General features: G+C 48.2%; 1 protein-coding gene across 1 annotated transcript; it reads right to left on the bottom strand.

Moving 5' to 3' along the window:
• Nucleotides 1-13,346: 13,346 nt before the first annotated feature.
• LOC118911010 (uncharacterized) lies at nt 13,347-17,364 on the bottom strand. Its single transcript, XM_057499394.1, has 4 exons — nt 17,353-17,364; nt 14,928-15,035; nt 14,356-14,614; nt 13,347-14,081 (listed from the first exon to the last, which is right to left on the bottom strand). Exons 1-4 carry the CDS (start codon nt 17,362-17,364, stop codon nt 13,633-13,635), a joined length of 828 nt encoding a protein of 275 aa, XP_057355377.1. The 3' UTR covers nt 13,347-13,632.
• Between the last annotated feature and the right edge of the window lie 8,656 nt (nt 17,365-26,020).

Below are 26,020 nucleotides of genomic sequence, written 5' to 3'. Positions count from 1 at the left end.
TGCCTATCACTCTGAAGGCAGAGCCTCAAACTGACCCCCAGAACTCCTGAGCCCCAGCTTCAGGCGAGCATAGACCCAGGAGCAACCGTGATGCAGGTGTCTCAGGACTGAGCAGCCTCGCTTGCCTCCATCTCTGGCACAGCTAATACACCTGCGTTGCTCTCTGCTGGATATGAGGGGCGAGCAGTTTTATTAGCTACCAACCCATTGGCTAGAAGGGCACAGAAACCAAGACTTTGCCCCAGTTACCTCTCCACACATACTCGTTTGTTCATCATCTGGATAAAAGCAACAGCAGCATTCACCAGGCAACATCTTCAACAATGAGGCTTGTTTTGTGCCGTATTTGGCAGTAAAATGAGTCCTTAAGAACCCCTGGACAGCCAGGGTCAAGGACAGCGTTCCGGTGCTCAGCATGACCTGAAAAAGAAGAGTGACACCTGCTCATTCATGCAGCTGCCCAGCTGCCCAGCGCTGGAAACCCCGGCAGGCAGGTGGGATGCACACAGCCTGGGTGGGCCGCCGAGGAGGAGGGCACCAACACCCCGAAGGACCAGAGAGTCACCCTGCTTTCCATGCAGGCTGAGGCCTCTTAAGATAACATCTTGCTCTGTCACAACTCTGTTTATTACCAATCCTCCTGCTTTCCTCTATTCCCTGTGTTGTTCTTCTTAGCTAAGCCTGCTGGTAACACCTTTCTGGTGGGATTTCCCAGTGGAATGGGTCAGCTGAATTAAATTTTTGCCTGGACAACTACAGACCTTTTTTTTTTCATTAAAAACATACAGCACAGAACATTAGTCTTACATCTTTCTTATTCTTCAAAAATATAAATATAGAGGGATACTTTGTACAGGATGCACAGGTATGTACACCTCCAATATGCACAGGAAAAGTCGGAACAAGTTGTGAACCTTGCCCTTTCTGGAACCTTCCTCCTGGGGCTTGTGAACAAGGCTCTGAGCCTGAGGGCAGCCCCAAGGTCCCGCAGCCCCACACCCAGCTACCGAGAAGGACAGGGGCCTCCTGACCACAGGTGCAGCGTCAGGACAGGGTGCTGGCGGGTCACGGGTTCCTCTCCACCGGCTGCTGGAGGCAGAGCTCACTCCCGGCGGAGACGATGGGCAGGCTCTTCTCCAGGTGGTGGTTGATGAGGTGGCTGACGCTATCGAACACCCTGTCTCTTGTTCGGATCTGTGAAGGACACAGAGGAAAGGTTGGTGTGACCCAAAGGCAGAAGAAGGCAGAGCCAGCTGGACCCTCTGAACTGAGGGGCAGCCTCCTGGGGTCCCCACACTTTCAGAGATGGTGTCTGCAAAATCCGTGGTCACTGTTGCCAGCCAGACAGTTCAGTCAAGTCATCTGCCCCACTCTGGGACTGAGCCACGGGCTCCCCCACCCTCAGCAACCAGGCGCCCCCCACCAGCCTTCTCTCTCCTGACTCCTCCTGCCCCGTAGGAACTGTCCCAGACACCTCTGCCCAGCTGTCCTGCAGCACCCCACCCCGCTGGCATCTGCAGGCTCCCCTTTCTCCTCTCACCTACCCACCTTTGCATGGGGGCCCCCAGCCAGAACATGCTACCTCCCCTGGGAACCGGGCCCCACATCAGCACCTTCTGGCCACCTGCCCCCCATCCCCAGGCCACCCCAGCATGCTGCACTCCCACCGGGAGGGAGCCAGGAGTTCTGTGGGGGGGAATGCTGCTCTTTTAGTGTCTCCCCTCCAGGGTCGGCCTGGCTGGGAAGGAGGGGCAGCGCAGTGCGCCCCTGGGGGCTCAGCCCTGCAGCTGCACATGGTGCCTGCCCGCCCACTCCTACTAAAATGAATGCCTGGGGTATGGTGGGCTGGGGGGCAGGGCGCCACTTCCCTCTGCTGTCTGGGCCTGTGCGCTGGTTCCCCGCCCTGAGCTACTGCGGTCCCAGTGCAGACCACACTGGCCAGGAGCCATCTCCCAGCTCACCCTGGATGGGGCCCCCTAGAGCCTGTTCCTTTGAGAGGGGGTGGGAAATGGGCAGGGAGCAGGTGCCTGCAGGTGGATCTGGGATGCCCAGCTGCCCCTGCCAGACCTATTTTGAGCTCTACCAATTAGCACCCAAAGTCAAGAGCGGAATCTTTGAAATTTCCTCTCCTGGGATCTAGCTCTGAGGCGGGCCCCTGCCCACCCATCTCTGTAAGCACCAGACGGGAAGAGGCCCCCTCAGACCACAGGCCCCCTGAGTCCTGGACTTGAGCCTCCCTAAAGATATAATCTGATGGGCACTTTGTAAGGCTTTCCTGCATCTTTCCATTCAGATTGTCTAATCTTCCTGGGACTCCTTAGAATTCCTGACCCAGAAAGACCCCTGGTGATGATGCAAGCAGACCCTTTTCTTGGAAGCTGGGGGCACCCAGGAATTCAGCTTGAGACTGTGTGGTTGGAGGTTCGCCTTGACATCAACCCCTTACTCCCCTTCTTAAGGGTTAATACTCATTTATGTTTGGGGACAAGAGGGCTAGATGAAGGATTTATGACAGGGTGTGTCTGGGACAGCGGTCTCAACCCAGGCTCATGTCCACATTGTCTGAGGAGCTTTCAGTCAGCCCATGCCCAGGCCAACTCAACCGGGTGCTTGGGGTGGGGTCCAGCTACCAGCCTCGATCCCTCCATTATTCCAACATGCTACCCAAGCAAAGAGCCACTGGTCATTGTCCTTGGGGTACATACACTGGGCACCATAAACCCACACACATGTGAATGAGGGCCCACGAAAGAGGTAAGTCATACATTTACTTCCTAAAGATACAGGCCAGTTCACTTCATTCCCATGCATACCTGCTGAAACTCTGGCCTGGCTCCTGGCAGAGAACTTGCAACCCACAGAGGTATTTGTGTGGACCCACCTACTGTGTGCTAGAGATGCCAGTCGCTGATTAAATGCACCCAGCAGCCCAGACAAACCTGGACAAACTTCTCCAGAGACCTGAAGGGATTCTGCTACAGCAAAGATACATGGGATGTTAACCCCAGACATTTCTGCATGGCAAAGAGGAAACAAAATTTGTTCTGAAAGTCAGGCTATCGAGGAATAGACTAAAACATGCATAATTGGGAAAGAAGAAAGATCTGAAATCAATAACTAAACTTCAAGAAAAAGAAGAGTAAATTCAATCCAAAGTAAGAAGAATTGTATAACAACAATGAGAGTGGGAATCAAGGAGATTGAAAACAGGAAATCAACAGAGAAAATCAATGGCCTCCAAAGCTGGTTCTTAAAAAAGATAAAGTTAATAAGCCTACAACCAGGCTAACTAAGGTAAAGACAGAGAGGACACAAATCACTAATATCAGAAATTAATAAAGGGTTAACACTAAAACTTCTATGGACATTAAAAGGATAATAAAGGCATATTATTAACAACTCTATGCCCACATATTTGATAACCAGATGAAAAGGCCAATTCCTTGGAAGACACAGCTGCCAAAACTCTTACAAGAAGAAATAGTCAATCTGCATTAGCCTATAATAAATAAATTGAATTAATAATTAATAATCCTATAACAGAAAACACCAGGCCCATATGGGCTCTTTGGTGAATTCCACCGAACATTTAAAGAAGAAATTGAACCAAGTCTCTACAATCTCATTCAGAGGATTAAGGCAGAAGGAATACTTCCTAACTCACTCTATGAGGCCACTATTACTCTACTATCAAAAGCAGACAAAGACGATATGAGAAAACTACAGACCAATATCTCTTATGAACATAGATGCAAAAATCCTTAACAAAATGTTAGCAAATTGAATCTAATAATGGATAGAAAGAATTATACACCACAACCATGTGGGATTTATCCCAAGTATGTAAGGCTGGTTCAACATTAAAAAAATCAATTAATATAATCTATCACATCAAGCTAAAGAAAAAAATCACATGATCATATCAATAGATGCAGAAAAAGCATTTGACAAAACTCAATACAAGTTCATGATAAAAATGCTCAGTAAATTAAAAATAAAGGGGAAGTCCTCCACTTGATAAAGAATATTTAGAAAAATCCTATCCTACCACAAACATCTTACTTAATGATGAGAAAGCAGAAGCTTTCCCACTAACACCAAGAACAAGGCAAGGATGTCCCCCTCATCTCCTCTTTTCAGCATCATACTGAAGTCCTAGCTACTGCAATTAGACAAGAAATGGATATAAAAGTTATACAGACTGGGAAGGAAGAAATAAAACTGTTCACAGATAACATGATTCTCTGTGAAGAAAATTCAAGAGAATTGACAAAAAACCTCCTAGAACAATAAGTAATTATAGCAAGGTTGCAGGTACAAGGTTAATATACAAAAGTCAGTTGCTTTCCTGTATATAAGCAATGAAGAAGTAGAATTTGAAATTAAAAACATAATACCATTTTTATTAGCATCCCCCAGAATGAAATACTTAGCTATAAATTTAAAGAAATATATACACAATTAGATGAGAAAAACTACAAAATTCTGAACAAATAAATCAAAGAGGAATGAAATAATGGAGAGATGTTCCATGTTCGTGGGTAGGAGGACTCAGTATTGTCAAGATGTCAGTTCTTCCCAACTTAATACATAGATTAAATGTAATCCCAATTAAAATTCCATCAAGTTGTTTTGTGTATATTGACAAACTGAATCTAAGTTCATGTGGAGAGGCAGAAGACCCAGAACAACCAGCACAGCTTTGAAGGACAACAAAGTCGGAGGACTAATGCTACCCCACTTCAAGACTTGCTGTAAAGCCGCAGTAATCCAGACACTGTGGTATTGGTGAAAGAACAAATAGATGAAAGGCACAAAATAAAGTACCCAGAAATAGACACACAGAGTTAATAGTCAACTCGTCTTTGACAAAGGAACAAAAGCAGTCAATGGAGCAGAGACAGTCTTTCATCAAATGGTGCTTGAACAACTGGACATCCACATGCAGGAACATTAATCTAGACACTGGCACCCTTCACAAAAATTACCACAGAATGGATGACAGACCTCAATGTATAAAGCAAAACTATAAAACTTCTATAATATAACATAAGAGAAAACCTAGAAGATTTATGCATTTAACAACTTTTTCTATATGACATTAAAGGCATGATCCATGAAATAAAGAAATGGTCATTAAAATGGAAAAAACTTGTGCTCTGTAAATGACACGGACAATTAGAACAGGAACAGGAACCCTTGGAGACAGTTACTGATAAGAAAACTTAAATGGTAATTTTGATGAATTGCTAAAGGCTGAATATGGACTAGAGAGTTAGAACTTCTAGGAATATCTTCTGACATTCTTAACTCTTGACCTAACCCTCAGCCTTTAGCAGTTCATCAGAAATTACCATTTAAGTGTCCCTTGTCAGTTACTGCTGCTGGGTAGAGGGCGAAATGAACAGTTGCTAACCAATGGGTGTAAAGTTTCAGTTCTGTAAGATGAATAGAGTCTGCTGGTTTGCTGTACAACAGGTGTCTACAGTTAAGAACACTGTATTGCACAGTTGAAACTGTCAAGAGGAGAGATCTCATGTTAAGTGTTCTTATCACAATAAAATTAATTGGCAAGAATGAACTTCTAAAATACATTTAGAGACATCTTCTTGATGAATATCCTATTCATGTCTAATTTCCATTGCAATTATTAGCATTCTCTATAATAAATCCTGCAGTATATGAATTACAAATATGTTTCCTAATTTATCAAATGCTTTTAAAATAAAAAATAAAAAATTCTGGAGGCTCAGTCTTTGTGGGGATCTCCACGCTTTTGTGGATCTTACCTCCAGAAGCACTTCCAGGTCCTCAAAGTGAAGATCTGAGCAAAACCCTCTCCTGTTTCAGGCAGGGCGAGGAGGTGGGCAAAAGTTACCATTTGGAAATGCATTCAGAGATTCTCCATAACAAAGATCTGTCCTCCAGGAAAAACTACAATGACAGAACTTTATTGACCTAGGGAAGAACACTTATCCAACTCCACCTCACACTAGCTTTCCTGTCCAGACAGGTGGAAAAACAAAGACCAAAAAATGCTTCTTAAGGTCACAGCCCAGGAACCCAGGCCCTCTAAAACCTGAGATGTAATCAATAATGACAGTGGATAAAAATCAAGAGACCTACAAGGCACAGACCCTATTTAAGCTCTTAGACACACACACACACACACACACACACACACACACACACACACACACACACACACACACAACAGCAGAAGCAAACAAGGAAACCAGAGGGAACTGAATCCTCTGTCATGTTCATCAACAGAAATACTAAGCACAGTCTACCTACTGGCCGGACTGGCTTCAAACTTCACAGTAAAGGCCTATTTACCCCAGTTCCTATCAACTGAAACTTACCAGGTTTCAACGAATAATCGTAGTGTTTATGAACAGGTGAGGCAAACGGTCTGAGGGGAAAAAGCAAACGTAAGAGCCAGACTCATCTCTGACACAGATTGTGGAATTATCACAGTGAATATTTATAAGGCATGATAAATATTTTAAGGACCCTAATGGAAGAAGTAGACAACCTGGAAGAACAGGTAAGTACCCCAGGTAGAAAATTCAAAACTGTAAAGAAGAACCAAAGGAAATCAAGAAATTAAAAGCACTGTCACACAAAGGAAGATTTCCTGTTTTAATATACTGGACACAACCGATGAAGAAGCAGTAGTACTGAGATATAACAATAACTTTCCAAAACTGGAATTCAAAGAAAAAAAGGGTTTTGGACAAGGGAATGGAATAGCCAAGAACTGAAGGACAATCACAAAAGGTGTAACATACACGTGACAGCAACAAGGGAAGGAGAAGACAGAAGGAGCAGAGGGTATATCTGAGGCACTGATGGCTGAGAATTTTCTGAAACTAGAAACATACACCAAACCACAGGTGCAGGGAGCGCAGAAAAAACTGAGAGAAGGAACGCAGTACAGGCCTGAATCTTGGGTCCACATAAAGAAAGGGAAGGTGTAAGGAAAGGGAGAAATGAAAGTAAAATAAAATATATGTTTTTTCTTATTGTTAATCAATCTAATAGGTTTGTTCAAAGCAAAGAAAGCTGTGCTAATCTCAGACAAAGCATACTTCAGAGCAAGGAAAACAACAATGATGTTGCAGGGTCAATTCTTTAAGATGTGACATTCCTATTGTGCATGCTCTAAACCACAAAGTACCAAAATACATGGGGCAAAAACTGACAGAATCTCAAGGAGAAATAGACAAGTCCACCGTGATAACTGGAGACTTCAAGAACCCTCTATCGGTAATTGATAGATCTAGCAGTCAGAAAATGTATAAGGATAGAGTTGATGTGAGTAGCACCATCAATCAAATCAATCTATTCAACATTTTCAGAATACAGAAGCCAGCAACAGAAGATAGGTATTTTTCTCAAGCTCATAGGGAACATTCACTGAAATAGACCACATTCTGGACTATGAAATACACCTTAACAAATTTAAGAAGATACAAATCATCAAAGCAGGCTCTCAGACCACAGTGGAATTAAACTAGAAACTGGTAACAGAAAGATAGCCAGAAAAATCCCAGAATATTTGGATAGTGTTCATCAGCATTCCTCTAAAGAACACATGGGTCAAAAAGGAAGTCTTGGGAGAAATTTTTTAATATTTCAAATTTAAAAAATATATAAAACTAAAAGCAACCAAGATGTCCTTCAGTAGGTGAATGGATAAACAAACTGTCAAACATCCATACAAAGGAATATTATTCAGTGATAAAAGGAAATGAGTTTTCATACCACTAAAAGACATAGAGGCACCTTATATGCATATCACTAAATGAAGGCAAACAGTCTAAAAAGGCAACATACTATCTGATTCCAGCTATATGACATTCTACAAGATTGTGGTTTCTGGGGGTCGAGTAAGAAAGCACTGGGAGCTCCTAGGGCAGTAAAACCCTCCCGTCCAGTACTGTAACAGTGAGCACATAACATCAGGCATCTGTGAAAACCCATAGAACCGTACAACACAAAGAAGGAGCCTTGATGTCAACTACTGACTTCAGTTACTAAGAATGTTCCCATATTGTTGCATTAATTGTAAAACTGTAGTACACTCATTAAAGCCAATACACATAATTGACAGCAAGCATTTTGGGGAGAGTATGTGGGAATTCTGCATTTGCTTGCTTGTTTTGTAAATTTAAAATGGTTCTAAAATATAGTCTATTAAGTAAGAAGACAAGGTTAGCTTGTCATGAGTGGGGAAAAAATGCCGGAGAGCCGACAAGAATAAAGGCAAGGAGACCATTTAGAAAACTACCAAAAGAATGATGATGGTGATTTGCAATAAAGTATGAGGGATGAGACTGGTGTGAAATTGGGAAGTGCAAAATACTGTGAGGAGGGGAACAGAAAGAGGGAGGGAGAGCAAGAGAGAATTTTTAAAAGGGTGGGTGGAAAGAGGTGGCAGATTAAAGGACGCAAGTGTATCCCCCAAGATACTGCTCACGCAGACAAACCTTCAGCAACCATCAGCACGCCACTACTGTGCGAGAGGGCAGTGCCCATGGGTATTACAGGTGTTCATCTTGTAAGGATCCATAAACATGGTTAGGAATCTCACTAAAAATAACAGGATGTACTTTAAAGTTTCCTATGGAATTTCAAAGGCTTATAGAGACTTAATATTCTATCCTCGATGACAGAAGGGTCTTGATACAGAACTGGGTCTAAGCTGTTGGCCTTTGTAGTCGGTTCTTACGAGACATGGACATGGACGTATCCTGCTCATGCTGGGTACAGCAGAGTTCATCAATGTTGACTACATTGGCAACTGTTAAAGATCAGTATTGTCATTTAGCATGGTAAGACAGACACTAATTTCAGGACAGATTTACCTGTGATTTCAAGGTAGACCTTCTGTAATGCAAGACCTGGGGAGGCAGCAATGTCTCCTTAAGCTCCTGTCTCTCTGTCTTTGCTCACACTCCTGTTGTCAAAACCTGTGATGAACAGAGGAGAAAAGATTTATCGGTATGTTCTCCTGTCATATAAGATAAGATATACAGAAATGGATGCTTGAAGTGCTCATTAATAGGACATAGACAGTCAGCCTGGGCAAACCTGGGATCACACCCCGGGGGTGGCGCAGGTGGGCAGGAGTCCTTCGACCAGGCCCCCAAGCACCCCTGCACCTTTCCTCTGTGGCTCAGCAGGTCTGGGGGTAGGAACATAACAGGGGGCACCCGAGGCTGGGGTCCCTGGTCAGAGAGGGTGCTGGGGATGGTGGGTGCACCTGGGACCGGCCTCTCGATGGAAGGGTGCAGAGGCCTCACCCGGGGCTCCTGAGCAAGTCCCAACCCCAGTGTGGTTAGTGAGTCGTTGTCATAACTTCAGATGATTTCCTCTGTGTTTTCCTCTACCGAAGTGATTGTTCTGGACGAGCCACATCAAACACATGTCCCTGTACAACCGAACAACACTGTGGGAAGGACAAGGAGGGACTTTCTGATGCATGTCCTGTCCCTCTGCATTTTCTGAGGAGTGGCGAATGGCCCAGGGCCACTGAGGGTGAGTGGCAGGTGCCCTGGCTGACCCGCACCTCCTTCTGGGGGGCTCTGGCTCCAGACCCTCCAACTCCCCGTGTCAGTTTGTCCTGCTTGAGCCTCCTTGTCTCCAGACGGGCCCCTGAGGTTCTTCCAGTGGACCCCCACCCCCGCCTGCCTGAGTGGAAATGTCCTTCTACCTACCTGTCCTGCAACCCCCAGCACAGCCTCCCCATCCTGGGAAGGAGCTGACTGCCCAGCCTACAAGGCCAGCTGACCTGTATCTGGTCCCTGCACAGGCCACGACCCCACCGACGGGGTGGGTCCCAGAGGAGCCCCGGGACTCCCAGAGCTCAGGTCCCAGCCTGTGCCCACCACGTGGTTCTCACTTGCTTCCCCAGAGCTGGATTCACAGGGCTCCTGAACTCAGCCCAGCTGACCCAGATACGCAGAATGACACAAGCAGACCAGGCCTGAGCTTGAAGCCCCCAGAGTGCTCACACCGAGGCCTCTTGCAGAGCCAGGGGTAAGGAGAGAGGCTGGTCTTGCTTGAGGGGCAGAGGCCGCACAGGCACAAGGCCTCCAGAGCGCCAGGGTGCCTGTGCCCTCCTCTGGGCCCGCTCCATCCCTCTCCGGCTCTGGCTGGGACCACCATGCTCGCGGGCTGCGCTGCTGCTCCATCTGACCTCAGGTGGCTGCCGAGCCTGTCTCCAGGAGATGGCTTGCCCGGAGGTGGCTACTTTCCCCAGGAATCCTCAGGGCTGGGGCTTTCCCACCTGTACACACATCACGGCTGTGAACCCTGCCAGGGAAGCCCCTCAACTCCAGGCTTGCTCCACCTGGCAGAGATGTCCTCCTCAGGCTCTGCGGGACAGAAGCTGCCCTGGGCACAGCACCTTAGATCTCCCTGTTCATCCAGAAGCTCCAATGCCTCTCGGGGCCTATGGGGCCCCTTGCCAGAGTCCTGAGCTGGCCCCTTCCCACAGCCTGTCCAGGGTCATCACGCTTTCTGGGAAGAGGATTTTAGGTTGCTTCTGCATTTGGTGTGTCCTACTGCCCCAACCTGCTCTCGTTTTGAAGGCACATCACGTCAGCCATCTGAGGACCTTGTGTGTGAATATGGCCGGAGGTGTTTGGACAATTGCTGGTCGCACACTAGTGGTGCAAAACACCAAGCTTGCTTGCAGAAAGCTGTCTGGGATCCCCAGGCTCCTGCTGCTTTTGGAGCACAGCCCTGGTGTCTCTGTTAACTTTGGGCCAGAAAACAAATGTCTCTGGGTATCCCGCAGCAAACAAAACGCCCCGAATGTCCCATGGCTTGAGGTGAGTGGGAAGGATTGGGAATGGGGACGTGAAGGGTGGTCTGGGGCCATACTTGGTGTTTGGGGGAGAAAACCCAGCAGATAAGCCTTTCTCTGGGTGGAGGGTGGGACCTGTGTGGAGACCCCAGCTGTGGACACTGCTGATGTTGCACTGCTGTGCACTCAGCCCACCTGAGCCCACCTGCATCCAGGTGAGCCTGTCCCGAGCAGGCCAACAGCATTCCCCTGGAACCCGAGGGGCTCCCCTGCCTGCCTGAGAGCTCTCTCCAACCCAGTGTCGCCCTGTCTTCTGCAAGTCGGTGCAAACCGCGGTGCAGAAGTGTTGTGCCCTGGGAATGACCTTCCACTAGTGGGGGCACAGCTGGTCCAGGTGGGACGTGGGTTCCCAGAGAGACCGAGCCTGATGCCCACCCTGGTGCTCACCTCTCAGTGCCACACACTGGCTTTCCTCCTCCAGGGCCACTCTGCCCCACCCTCCTCAGGTTTCCTGGGATCTGTTGCAAGCATACCACTTGTCTCCAACTGCCCCAACTCCTCACCTGCTGCGGGGACCCAGCGTCTGTGGAGGTCCACAGTGGCTGTGACTGCACAGACCATCCAGCCTTACAGACCTGAGTGTCGCCACTGGACAATGGGGATGGAAGACCTTCCTCGTGGTCATCAGGGGAGACATAGCCCAGGAAGATGCAGAATGCTGCACAGAAAGGTGCCCGATGATGCAAAGGGAGCCCGCAGACCCTGCAGGAGGAACAGGAGCTCCCAGGGCCCAGGGCAGGAGGTGGGCAGCGAGCAGAGGACATGGATGTGCCTGCCGCCCGGCAGGGTGGCCCCTGAGCAGTGGAAAACAAGGCACTAGAGGAGGAGGAGGAGGGGAAAGAGGCTTCCAAGGAGAAAGAGTTCAGTGTCAGGGCATCCCAGAGCCCTTGGCCAAATCCTGAGGCCCTAGAAGTTGTTTGCTGAAATGCTCCCCTTGGTCCGAACGTTTGGGTCCCGAGAGCCAGCCAGCACTGGACTTACTTGTGCTGGTTCTAGGAATCAGTGTACAGCTGCAATTACGAGCCACATTTTGTTAAACACAGGGCACATTTCCTTTCCATAACTTCTGGTTACTTTGTATTCTAGACGATGCCCAGTGTGCATGTCCTCTGTCATTCTTGCAGAGAATGGCTGTGTTTTCAGGTGTGGATTCCTGGGACTCACCAGCCCTGCTGACCCCGTGGACCACCCCTTTCCCGTCACACTGTGGTCGTGGGCATCCCGTGGGCAGGGAGGTGGCAGGTCGTGCTGCTCCAGCATGAAGCTGCTGTGCTCCGTGTACCCCAGGGGGGAGTGTCTGCTGAGTGTGGCTAAGAGCATGGAGCCCCAGATGCCAGAGTCCATCCAAGAGGCCTCTATATTTGGGGTGAGCTCAGAGGGTGTCACAGCACAGGCCCTGGATGGTGGTCCGGAGTGTGTCCCGCTGTCCATCCAGCACTGAGCCTCCTCCTCCTGGGCCTGCTGTCACCTTGGGCCCGGACCCTCTTCCCCCCTCCTGGAATGTCCCTGAGCATTCCTGGGAGCAGGGCAGCAGCAGGGGCTCCTAAACAGGGACCAAAGACCCTGCCCTGCAGGCCTGCTGTCACCAGCTGGCACGTGGCTCTTTATGTCCTCCAGGCACCAGTCATTCCACATTAGTTTCTCAGGTAAGTCTTCCAACAGCCCACAAGGGGGACCCAGTGATCAGTTCATTTCACAGGTGGGGAATCTGTTGGCTCAGAGCTGTCCTGAGGTGACCAGCCAGATAGAGGGTGAGCTGGGTCTAGGACCCCCATCTCCCTGACGCTTCTTCTAACCACTGTTCCACATGCAGCCTCCTGGGGTCGGGGACCTGGCTTCCCTGGCCTCTGTACCCTCTCAGGCTTCAGCGCACTCTGAGCTCAGGGGGCGTGGCCTTGGACACTGGAGGTCCTCTGAGCCCCGGGGCCAGGCTCTCCTTCCTGCAGGGCCAGGACGTCTCTCTAGGGCCCCTGCGGCCTCCTCTTGCTCACACTGGCACCAAGGCTGGTGGTCACCAGATTAGAAAGCCTCCAGTCTGCTGAAGACCAGGACCATCTCCGGAGTGTGTACATTCGCACGTTCTCATCGTGCCACACGCTCCCCCTGCTCCTTGCCTCTCATTTGGAATTGCCTGGGTTGCCCTTTGTCCCTTCTCACAACATTGGCTTTTTGGAGTCAGTGGACCGCTGGGATGTCACACGTGTCCCTGGGCTTGGGTTGGGGAATGGCTTTTGCACTTTGTGGTTTGTCTTTCCAGCTTTCTACATTTTTCTTGTTATTGTTTTGGCCACGGGAAGAGCCAGAGTTTGCCCTTTGGCTTCTAGCTCTCGTGTCACACTTAGACCCGGGGTCTACCCACAGATTGGGCACGTGTTTACTAAGGTCTTCATTTCAGGCCCCTGACCTTTAACTCATCTGGATGTCCCTTTCCAGTAGGAAAAATGCTACTTCAAATATTAAACAGAAATTAGCCAGACCCTTCATAAAGCATGTGAGCAGACACAAAAGGCACCAGTTGCTTGATTCCATTGATCGGAAGCATCCATACTAAGAGGAAGGGGCAGGAACAGAAAGCAGACTGGGGTTTGCTGGGGGCAGGGTTGAGGACCATGGGGCACGAGGGCCCTGGGACGGGGTTTGCTCTGGGGAAGGAAGTGCTCTGGCCTGGACGGTGGTGCCGGCTGCACACACTGTGACTGTACCAAGTGCCCGCGATGCTTACAGTTCAAAAAGGTAAAAAGCAATTTATTTCATTAAAATCTAAAAGAAACAAAATGATAGAGAACATAAAACAGAAAAAGTAAATTGCAACAAATCCAGAGGGTAACACACTCACAGGAGGAAAAGGAAAGATGTGGTAGGGGGTCAGGTGGACAGAGAGGCTGGGGAGGTGCTAGGAGGGAGAGTTCCAGAGCCAGCTTTCTGGTCCGGGTCAGAGGATCCAGACAGGGCCGTGGGCGCCGTGCAGGTGCCAGAACAGCAGCGGGGGTCAGCCCCGCCTGCAGAGGAGCAGGGTCCCGCGTCGGCTCCCGGGCCCCTGAAGGGGCCTCTCCAGATGCAGGCCCCGGCGCTAGAGCAGCCTGTGGAGGAGGCCCTGTGGCTGGAGGTGGGCCTTCCTCAGGCTCTGGAGCTGCCGTGGCTCCTGCACGGACACCTGGCTCCTCTGAAGGTTCAGCACCGGGATCCTGAGACGGGACCGGAGCTGTAAGAGGACGAGTGGTCACCCCAGGCCTGCCTTGGCACGTGCCTTTCCAGACACAGAGGCTTCCAGGGAAGCCAGGCCAGGAGCCCACATGGGACATCTCCCCAGCTACACCCACCAGTGTGTGGTCTGAGGCCTGCCTGTGCTCCTGGCCCAGGAGCAGCCTCTAGGCCTCCTCCCCATGGACCCAGCACCCCCCCATCCCAGGTCCTCTCACACACCCGCCCCCCCCAAGCACACTCACGCACCCACTCCCCACTCCCGGCCTTCTCACCCTCAGGCTCGGCCTCCAGGGGCTGCAGGTCCTCCAGGCCACTCGGGGGAAGATGAACCTGGTGCACCGGGTCAGAGCTGGCAGTGTGCACCTGCACATTGACTTGGGCCCGACTCTGGGCGGGTGGCCGTCCCTGGCCGTCTTCGGGACCGGGTTCCAGAGATCCCTCTGTGAGGTGCCACACTGGCCTCTCACGGGGGAAGCAGGGGGGCAGGTCCTCCACGTCCTCAGTATTCTGTAGACACAGACACAGACACCCCTGTGTTGAGATGGGATGACCTCCAGGGCTCAGGACTAACCTTGAGCAGAAAGACCCCCTTGCACCCCACAACCCCCCCAGCCCGCCTTGACCTGAAGTGTGGGTGGGACCAGCCCACGCGGATTCTGAGCCTCATCAAATGCTCCTTCTCGGGGTGACACACCCCACAAGAACCCCCTGTATACACACACACACACACACACACACACACACACACTCACCCACCCATACACACTCACACACACACCAGAGCGGAGACCCAGGGTGCCCCAGGAGGATCAGAGTGGAGGCCTGACCGGACAACCCCATTTACCTTTGGGATCCGCCGGGCACTTGGCCTGAGGCGTCTGTGCTGAGCCCTGACCCAGTGCCTGAAGCGCTGGATGAGACCCTCACGGGGGGCTCTCCTCAGGCCACGGCTCTGGGATAAGGGGAGGCAGCATGAGAACATGCTCACGTTCTCACGTCTCCAGCCAAGTGAGCTGGGGTCTGGGCTGCGTCTAGAATGTGGTGCGTGGTTACCTGGGTCCCAAGTTCTGTTGGCCTCCGTTGTCAGGGAAGTGAGGTCACTGGCTGGAGTCCCCCCTTTCCTGGGCTTCCTGCTCAGGTAAGTCCTTCCTGAGGATCCTCCTGGGATGCTGGCCACTTGCCCTCCACCCTGGGCCCTATCCAGGAAAGCCCGAGTACCAGCAGGGCCCCAGTTTGAAGACACAGAGCTGCAGTCTAACCCAGCTCCTCCTTATATCTACATGTACCGTTATGTGCCCCTACACAAGGCCTGTGTCTCTCAGGGCCTCCCCAGTGTCCCCATCTGCACAGTGGTTCACTGTGTCAGAGGCTCCTAGGATGTCAGGTGTGCAGACATGTACACTCCTGGAGCACCTGCTGTCTGTCACCTGTGGCTGGTGCACACACTCAGCAGGGGCAGAACAACATAGTGGGGTTGGGGGATCCCAGAGTACAATTCAAACAGGTCTGGGCACGCTCAGGGACCTAGGGGTCACCTCCCCTCCTGTGTGTTCCCAGTTCCCCCGGAGGGTGAGAGAACCGAAATGCAGACACGGTCCCCTCTGACACACACATTCCAGGGTCTCCACTAGGTTCAGTCTCAGTTCCACGTGGCTGCCTCAGTGTGTGGAGGTGGTAGCCGCGGGACCGCTCCCAGTGGCACCCCCTCCTGGTCCTCATCCTAGTCCCTCCCCCTCCGTCCCACATAGGGTGGATGCCCTTTGTGGCTGGGTTCTAAGGGACAGCAAATGACCAAGTGAGGGGGCAGTGCTTCCTGGATGATTTCCACATTTCATTCTGGGATCTTTGTCTTAAACAGGGACATAGGAGAGTTTTAAAATGTCTTCAGGAATAACAGTGGTTTCTGGGGCTAAGTCAACAACCTCAAAAATCACAGTAACATTTAGACAGGATAGTTAGTCCAAACAGAGGTGCCTGTAGGCAGGCCTAGACATGGAAGGAGGCATTTGTAGTCCTTTCTCAAATTGCTTTGTTCATTAGTGAGGACGCATGCATAACGGAAAAAGAGGCTGTGCATCCTAGTTTAGGACTCTAGCTTCAAGTTATACTCTGTAGTTGCCACAGACTTTCAATATCATTGTACCATGATCAAAATGCTAAATAAAAACTGGGGAAATTTTTCTCAACTACCACCCAGAAAATGGTAAACCCAAATTAGAAGCATCACCCCAGGGAGGAGTTCTGCTGGATGAAATGCTGAATCAATGTGTGGGAAGTGCAAACGCGGTTTCACATGCAGAGGACCTATAAATCACCAAGGCTCTGAGCAACCCCTCTTCCTGAGCCCTTTGCCCTGCTTTTCTGCAGGTCCCTGGCACAGGGAAATGGTTTTCTCTGTTTCACTCTATGAAACAACACAGCCTATATCATCCTTCCAGGAACCCTGCAAAAGAAGCAACCAGAGACACAGTCAGATGAGAGCAGCTTTGAGGGGCTGGGCCAATGGTCTGCCCTGACCACAGGGTCCATTATAAATCGGAAAGCACACTTGTCCCTCCAGATGCAAGGGATATGAAAAGGGAGGCCAGTTCATTCCGCCCACCTCAGCTCTGCCCACCCCAGCTCTGCCCACCCCAGCTCTCACTCATTCTCACTGTGGACACACATTCCACCTACAGAGTCTCTGAGAATAAGTGACCCTGATGAAGCTCCTGGAAAACAGTGTCACATCTTAGTGTTACTATTATTGTTAAACCATGTTTATAACAATGTACATTTATGATAAACTGTTCATGAAAAATTGTTGACTAAACAGCTATGTGACTTTTGAGTGGAGAGCATATTGATGCCCAGAAAATATTTGTTCGCCTTGGCACACACCCAACCTGCCCAGCAAGCTGGACATCCTTGTCCCACAAGCAGCAGGCTGAGTGATTCGCTTTGACTTATTGCTGTGTGAGTGGATGCGGGTTTGCCTGTCTGAGCAAAGGCGTAAGCACATTTGTTTGAGTCACTCTGTGTGCTTCTCCTGTGGGTGGGACCACGTGTCCCAGAGAGGGGCTCTTCCTTCAGCCTGGAGAGGCATGAGGATCAGGTTTCTGCCTGCCTGAGGCCCTAGGACTGTGTGGCCTGCCTGCAACCCAGAGAGCAGGGAAGACAGGCCCTAGGACTGTGTGGCCTGCCTGCAACCCAGAGAGAAGGGAAGACTTGCTGGCTGTTTACCCACGGGACAAGGGAGTCATTTGTTGCCATGGCAACAGCTGACTCACCTGTTTGCTCATTGCCTCACATCATTTCAGAGTATACTTTCCATTTCACTCACCTTCAATTGGCAGTTACATCAGCTGGCTATGGTCACAATAATGTTGCATAACAGCCAAACACAAAATTTCAGTAGCACACATTAACTTGTATTGATATCTGGTGCACCTGGGCATTAACTGGAGTAAACCAATGTAACCCGGACCTACCCGAGGTCAGTTGGCTTGGGCAGCTCTGCACCATGTGTCTGACCTCCAATTCCTGGGCCTGCCACTTATCCTGGGTGTGGGAGTCCGACTGTGCAAGCACTCCTCAGGTCTCCGTTATGTCCTGACTGTAACACCCCAGCTCCGGTGACCAGGCCAGCATCAATGGGCCAGGGACGTACACTCCATGTCAGAGGGGAAGAGGAAGGACTGAATACTTCTGAAAATAATTGAATTTACCACAGCAGTTAGTCCTAATAATTTACTGGAGGGGATGGGGTTTTCTTTTATGTTCTGCTTCCTGTTTCCATTTCCAAGTCAAAAGAAGAATACTAAAAATGCATGCTTCATAATCTGACACAGGATGCCTTCAAGGAACTTCTGCCATTGACCACTTACGTAATGTGACCACCTGTGACCTAATAAACTGAGCATCACCTACAGTATCTGTTCTCTGTTGATCGAACAGAGTGCAGCATGCTGGACAGCACACTTAAGACTATGACCCAGATCTGTGTTGTTCATGATGGTTCTATAAGACACGGATGGCTATTGAGCATTTGAAGTGCAGCTAGTTGAAATTGGAATGCTTTGTTAGTATAATGCTTACTGGATTTTGAAGCCTTCATATAATAATGTAAAATATATCATTAACAATTTTCATATTGATTCAATCGTATAATAAAAATATTTCAGATATATTGGGTTAAATAAAATGCAATATTAAAATTAACTTTCCTTAGCAATGTCAGAGAGAATGATAAGTAAGGGGCTCTGAAAGCCTTCTCCTCCAAAAAAAGCAATGGGACCTTTGGTAAAAATGGTCAGAATCAACTTTTTCAGAACTCTGGAAATAAATTAAAAGTTTACAACTATCTAGGGAGGCATTTCAAGAAGAATGGACGAATCCTGGTACACTTTGTGACATTTTAACTGGCTTTATTCCATCTCCCCCCTCCCCAACTCCACAACACCCTTGGAAAACATCAGCCTGTGGTCATGGTGAAGATCAGCACCCTCGTAGTCACCGGGGGAGGCAGGCTGGGGGCCGCCTCGGGGTTTCTTTGGAGACTCCACTCACAAGCCTTCTCTTCATTTTACTGGGCTCAGGGCTTGCCCAGCACCTTTTCCCTAGGAGTGTTTATATAAAACAATCAGAGCAATTGTTGAACAGCCCAGCTATGGAAGGCAGCAGAAAAATAAAGTTGGACAAGCAATGCACAATTCTTCAAAAAGCTTAAAAATAAAATAAGAATGAAATGTCTATAGGGTGGTTTAAAAAGCCCTAAGATATTTCTGGGAATCTAAAAGGGCATGTACATACCTAGGGTTGTGTGAAGACTCAGGAAAGCCCTTAAAATCCCCAACCTCTTTCTTCTGGATGAGGCTGGGACTCTGCACCCACAGGAAGTGAAGGCTGAGGCCGAGTTACACCTGCCTGGCTCAGTGGCCAAAGCATTTCCCAGCTTGCACACAGAGCCCCTGGGAAAGACTGGGAGCCTTGCTGTCTCCAGGCAGTTAGGGAAATCTCCAGCCAGTCACTAGCTGACCACTAAGTTAACCTAGCAGACACTTCTGTGATAAACAGACTTAACATAATAAGTTGAAAAGTCACTAAACAAACAGCAACAAAGCAGCAAACAGCAAAACAAACCCTGCAGAGAAGAAAGAACCTGATTCCCAAAGTTGCTACATAATACTATCTAAAATGTCCAGCCAGGAGAAGAAACAAGAAAGTATGGCTCATACCCAGGGAAAAGAAAGCTGTTGGTAGAAAGTCCACAGGGAAGCTCAGACAAAGAACCCACTGGACAAAACCTTCAAATCATGTATTTTAAATGCATAAAAGAACTAAAGGAAACTATGTATAAAGAACTAAGGGAAAGTGTGAGAATGATGCCTCATTATCTAGAGAACATATTTAATAAAGAGAAATTATTTAAAAGTACCAAATGAAAATTCTGGAGTTGAAAATTACAATACTAAAATGAGAATTTCACTAGACAATCTCAACATCAGATTTTAGAAGGCAGAAGAAGAAATCAGCAAACTTGAAGATAGGTTCAATTGAGCTTATCTATTGTGTAAGAAGGAAAAATGATCAGAGACTCAGAGATCTTAAGTGTACCAACTTACACATGGTGGGAATCAGGAGCAGAGAGGAAGAGGTAGAAAGAATATTTGAAAAAATAATACCTGAAAACTCTGCAAATTTGATGAACAACATTAACTTATACGTCCAAGGATATCAGCAAACTCTAGGTTGAATCAACTTAAAAAGATCCACAGCTAGACACATCATGATCAAATGAACAAGAGACAAAGACAAATAGAGAATCTTGGAAGTATGTACAAAGGATCCTCACTAAGACTTATGGCTTATTTGTCATCAGAAACAATGGAAGCCAGAAGGCAGTGGAAGGTCACAATCAAAGTGCTGAAATTAGAAAAAAAAAGCTGTTAAGGAAGAATTTCATATTCATCAAATTACCCTTCAAAATGAAGAAGAAATTAAGACACACTAAGATAAAAACAACCTGATGGAATTTTTCACTTATAGACCCTCTGTTTAAGATACTGAGGGGACTATCTAGTTGAAATGGAAGAACACTGGGCATAACACAAATCCACATTAAGAAATGGAAACACCAATAAAGATAACTGCACAAGTGAAAACAAAAGACAGCATAAATGCACTTTTTGTTTATAACTCCTTTTTTCCTATCTGATTTAAAAGAACACTGCATAAAGCAATAATTCTAAATCTAGGTTGATGGGCACACACAATGTGTGAAGTTGTTATCTATAACAAGAACTGGATGAAGGTTAGGGGAGGAATGGAGATGCAAAGAGCAAAGTTTTTAAACAGACCATGGAAATTCAATTGGTATTAATACAAAGCAGCTTATTATAAATTGGGATGTTCCTCAAAGGGGGAAGCAGGGAGCAAGGAGTGCCAGGCAAATGTTCTGGCTAAAAGGCACATGGTGCTGTCCCAGGAACATCAGTTTTCTATTGCCATGCAAACAAATGACTGTAAACATAATGACTTAAAACAGCACAAATGTATTGTCAGCTGTTGAAGTCAAAAGTCCAAAATCAGTTTCAGTGGGTGAAATTAGGGTGTCAGAGGGCTGTGCTCCTTCTGGAGGTTCCAAGGAAGAATCTATTCCCTTGCTTTGACTAGTTTCTACAGGCTGCTCCATTCCTAGCTCGTGGCCCTTCAGTCACTCCAACTTCTGCTTCTGTCATCACATCTCTGAGCCTGTCCCTCCTGCCTCCGTCCTTTAGGGATCTTTGTGATGACATCAGGTCCACCAGGTAACCCGGGATCATCTCTGCACCTCCAGCTGTTCAACTTCATCACATCTGCACAGTCTCTTTTGCCATGTAAGGTCACACAGTCACAGGTCCCAGGCATTAGGATGTGGACATCTTCGGGGGCTATCATGCACCAACCATGGCAGGCGGTTGTGATTTCTGCTCACTCTGAATGCTCCTAAAGGGCAGCAGGGTTGAGAACTGCCCCCACATGGTGCAGGGCTCACATCTCACAGTGCACTGAAGTCACTAGAGAATCTGGTACAAGCTCAGAAGCCCTGACAGTACTCACAGAAGATTTCCAGAATCAGTTTCTGAGGGTACTGCCTGCAATGGTTATTTTTTTAAAGTCTCCCCACGTGATTCTTGTGTGCTCTGCTGGTTGTAAACTGCCTGGGTGGAGTCATGGGCAGTCCTGAGAGCCACAGGCACTACACAGCATAGTCTCCTGAGAAGCTTCTAGAATCCCTAGGACACTTGGTAACTTTCAGAGCCCAGAGTCCCAGTCAGGCAGCTGTATTTTTTATAAAACTTCCCAAGTAGTGGTGATGTGCTTGGAAGTATGATCCCACTGGCTGTGGAGGACAGATGAGCACCTAGAGATGGACAGATGCCCAGCACAGGGGCAGATGGGGCCACATCTATGGAAGCTGATGAATGCCCCAAGGGCCTAGAGGATGTGTGTAAGGGCTTTGTTTAGACTGAGCTCCTGAAGGATGTACTTTTTCAGAGTTAAATCAGACACCTGTCTGAGTTTAGGGGTGTGCTAGCATCATAGTACAATACCACAGACTGGGGTTGGGGAGTGGGGCTTAGATAAGAGAAATTCATTTTCTCTGACTTCTGGAGGCTGAGAAGTCTGAGACCAAGGTCTGGGCAGGGTGGGCTTCTGGAGAAGCCTGTGTCCTTTGCTTGTAGAAGACCACATCTCACCACCTCACACCACGTTATCTGTGCAGGGGGACAGAGAGGGCCAGATCTCCAGTATGTCTCCTTATAAAGACACCAGTCCTATCAGATTAGGACCCCCTCTTATGACCCCATTAACCTGAATCATCTCAAAGGCCCTACCTTCAAGTGCAGTCCCACCAGGGGCCATGTCTTCAATGTATGAATGGGGTTGGGTGGGGGTGCACAGTTCAGCCCACAACAGGAGGCTGGCCAAGACTTGACCTTTGGGACAAGAAATGGACCTTCAAAGTGGGGCCATGTCATCGGGCTGGATTGTTGAAGAGTCACTAAGACCCTCTAATCTAGTTTGAAGTGACACAGCGTGTGTTCTATAATTAGTGTTATTAAGGGAAAAATGACATGAGCCATATCTCACAGTCACAATGATGTCAACTTAAGGGGCAAAGTTCCAATCCATCTTCTTTTTAAAAGAATTCAGTACGGTATTCAGAAAATCATGACATTTTACAATATTAGGAATGTTGTCGTCTGGTTAAAAAAAGTAACCAGATTCACAGGCCACTTCTCTGATTCCGTCTGAAATGGAGCCATCGCCTCTTGTCCTGTGTTCCCTGTACTGAGGTGTGCGAAAGGTCAGTGGGGACACACAAGGTGACCAAGTGATGTACTGCAAGCAAAAGGCCCCAAATATGTCTGTAATTTAAAATAATAAGAATTGATCATAGACAGATGAAGAAAATTATGTTTTAAAATCTGTATACTTATTTCCACATTTTTGAGTTGATTATGTGACAGATAAAATGAACTATCATTCAGAGTTGACCAGAATCCTGAGAAATCCAATAGTACCAAGAGAACAAACTCAAAGATCATGGCTCTTAATGCCCACACTTAAGCAAGTGTTCACGTTCCACCCCGTGTGACCTTTCATATTGATCAGGCATAAGCACTTCTAAACAGCCTTCTCACACTGCCTGCAGACTTCGGATATCTTTGCGGTGCTCTTGATCTGCAAGTCTTCAAAGCAACAATCCTAGGCTAGAAAAGACAAGACCACAAGAAACCCACCTCCAAACTGTCACTCTCATTCCCTTTCTGAGCCTTAGATTAAAGGATGTTGCTGTCTGGATGGTCTGTGGCTTCAAATTGTGGATGAGTCACCAAGAAAGCTTACACCGGAACTTCACTTTGCCCCTTGGTTCAGAAAGAAACAATGCCTATTAGATATGCTATCAAGAACAAGAACAGCCCTGTGTATGTAAAAATATCACTAATAAATGCCAATGACCTTGTTAATAATATTGCAGGCACTGAATCCCGCAATGGTTAAAAATCCAGTGTAACTTTGCAGTAAACATGGAACTTCATGCCAGCATCAGTGACAGAATTGGCGGCTGGCGACCTGCAGCCACCCAGTCAAACTTGTTGCAGCCAGGCTGTGCATGGCCTGTGAGCTAGAATGACTTCTGGAATTTTAAATGAATGAAAAAATATTTTAAAAAATAATATTTTGGGACAAATGAAAAATATGTGGAACTCAAATGTCAGTGTCCTTAAAGTTTTGTTTTGTTTGCCACGTTCATTCATTATGGATCATCTGTGGCTGCTTCCAGGTGACTCGGGTGGAGCTGAGTTGTGGCCTCAGAGACTGTACAGCCACAAAGCTGAAAATACGTATTCTCTGGCCCTTCACAGAAAATCAGTTTGCTGACCCCTGATGCAGATTGCGTCCTGAACTCCGGCTGGGCAACAGAATCAAGCTGAGAGTATTTAAGAGGACAGCGCTCAGGCCTTGCAGACAGCTTTATTGACACTAATTGGTAAGAATGTCCAAACGACTGATCTGGAAGCCTGAGCCCAGATTTCCTGAGCTTCACTGGGGTCTCCCTCATTCTGAATTCACAATTCCAAGCTATCTGCCCTCCTCGCCTGGGCCTTCTCCCAAGCATCCGCCATAATCTCTGGGTGTTTCCTTGGCCCAGGAACTTCAGCAAGAAGGCCTTTCCAGGACCCGCATGTGCATGCTCACCACACCACGCAGCTCTCACAGGGACATATGTGTGAGTACTGCACATGCACACACCTACACACGGTGTGACTTCCAAGCTCAAAGGGTAGCAAGCAGAGCCTAAAAATCAAGGTTGTAGATTCCTTATCCATGCAATACGCATCACCTTTCCCTAACTAAACTTGTCTGCCCTTGATTTTAAAAAATCCTCATTGTTCTTGGATGCGGTGATCTTATTTTAAGATCTCAAGGAGGAAACAACAACAAATGCTGGTGAGGTTGCGGAGAAAGGGGAACCCTCCTACACTGCTGGTGGGAATGTAAACTAGTTCAACCATAGTGGAAAGCAGTATGGACGTTCCTCAAAAAACTCGAAATAGAAATACCATTTGACCCAGGAATTCCATTCCTAGGAATTTACCCTAAGAATGCAGGATCCCAGTTTGAAAAAGAAAGATGCACCCTTATGTTTATCACAGCACTATTTACAATAGCCAAGAAATGGAAGCAACCTAAGTGTCCATCAGTAGATGAATGGATAAAGAAGATGTGGTACATACACACAATGGGATATTATTCAGCTATAAGAAGAAAACAAATCCTACCATTTGCAACAACATGGATGGAGCTAGAGGGTATTATGCTCAGTGAAATAAGCCAGGTGGAGAAAGACAAGTACCAAATGATTTCACTCACATGTGGAGCATAAAAATAAAGAAAAAACTGAGGGAACAAAACAGCAGCAGAATCACAGAACCCAAGAATGGACTAATGGTTACCAAAGGGAAAGGGACTGGGGAGGATGGGTGGGAGGGGAGGGACAAGGGGGGAAAGGGGGCATTACAATTAGCACACATAATGTGTGTGGGGGGCACGGGGAGGGCCGTACAACACAGAGAAGACAAGTAGTGATTCTGTAGCATCTTACTGTGCTGATGGACGGTGACTGTAATGGGGTATGAAGGGGGGACTTAATAATGGGGGGAATCCAGTAACCACAGTGTTGTTCATATAAGTATATATTAATGATACCAAATAATAATTTAAGAAGAGATCTCAAGGAGGATTCATTCTTTATCTGCTTCTTCCACAGGCTGAACCTCTAGGTGGCAGCAGGAAATCATAGTTGAAATGCTTCTCATTGAGCGAGCTCATGTGGTCTTGGTGTGCATGTGGTGTGTGTATCTTGTGGGTGTCTGTACATATGTGTGGTGTAAGAATGTGTGTGTGTGTATGCATGTATAGTGTGTAGGTGTGTATGAGTGTGTGTCTGTGTGTGAACGTGTGCATGAATGTTTCCGTGTGTGCATGGAGGATGTGTATGAGTGGCCACTGCAGATGTAGATGGCCTGGGCCCCAGGGATGCCCCTGCAGGGAAGGCTGAGGGAGGGTGACAGTGCGGAGCCGTAGAGCCCAGTGACCAGCGTAGGACTGTTCCAGCCGTGGTGCCTGAGACCCCTTGCATGGCCTCCACTCCTTGCCGGCTCAGGCCTCCCCTGAGGTGACTGTCCGGGACAGGTGCCCTGCTGGAGCAAGCCTCCCTCCTGTGGGGGCTCTCCTGGGGTGGGGGGCAAGGTACTTCCCCATGAGGCTCCTGTGCCCTGTCATCTGCCGGGCCCAGCGGGGCATGTGCTTTGCCTATTAAATCTAATTGCTTGGGTGCTCACTGTTTGGGGCAGGGGAGGCAAAGGTGAGCCTAAAGCAGCCTCCCACCTGTGTGTGGGGGGCAACAGGCAGCCCTTCTGTCCACCAAGGTGAGTACCCATCCACTGCTAGCAGCCAGGATGTGATTATTGTTTTACTGATCTGCTTTAGAAATGACAATGGGGACCTCTGGGCCTAACCTTTCCCTCTGGGGTATGTGATAATGTTTTTGGGGGGATTGATAAACAAAGTCTCCCAGAGAAAAATATTACTTGGTTTGTAGACAAAACCAGCACGGAAACAAAGGAAGCATTTGGACGTGTGGTGGAATGAGAGGTCCTGGCTCTCCAGGAAGGCCCCAACTACTGCCTGTGGGCCACTCTGAGCCCCACTTTCCTCATATGTGAAGCGGGTCCATGTGGCCTCACCTTCTCCTAAGGTGTTAGGATACTGAGTGGGGCTGTGAGTTCTGGAAAGCTCTGTAAACAAACAGTTTCTGAATCTGAGGCGGAGGAGGACAGTGTTTCCACATGACTCTCAGAATGCGCTTGTCCCTCATCCTGGCCAACTCCCATTCTCCTCCTG

This window comes from Manis pentadactyla, chromosome 3 (genome assembly GCF_030020395.1).
Source record: "Manis pentadactyla isolate mManPen7 chromosome 3, mManPen7.hap1, whole genome shotgun sequence".
In the NCBI taxonomy this organism is placed as follows: domain Eukaryota; kingdom Metazoa; phylum Chordata; class Mammalia; order Pholidota; family Manidae; genus Manis; species Manis pentadactyla.
This window is presented reverse-complemented; position numbering and strand designations above follow the sequence as displayed.

Bases quoted from the DNA above. Each gene is read 5' to 3' on its own strand.
- LOC118911010 (XM_057499394.1), bottom strand. The intron at 14,615-14,927 runs GTAAATGGGGTT...ATCTCAACACAG, and splicing joins GTGCCCGGCGGATCCCAAAG to GGGTGTCTGTGTCTGTGTCT. The intron at 14,082-14,355 runs GTGAGAAGGCCG...GTCCTCTTACAG, and splicing joins CCTGGAGGCCGAGCCTGAGG to CTCCGGTCCCGTCTCAGGAT.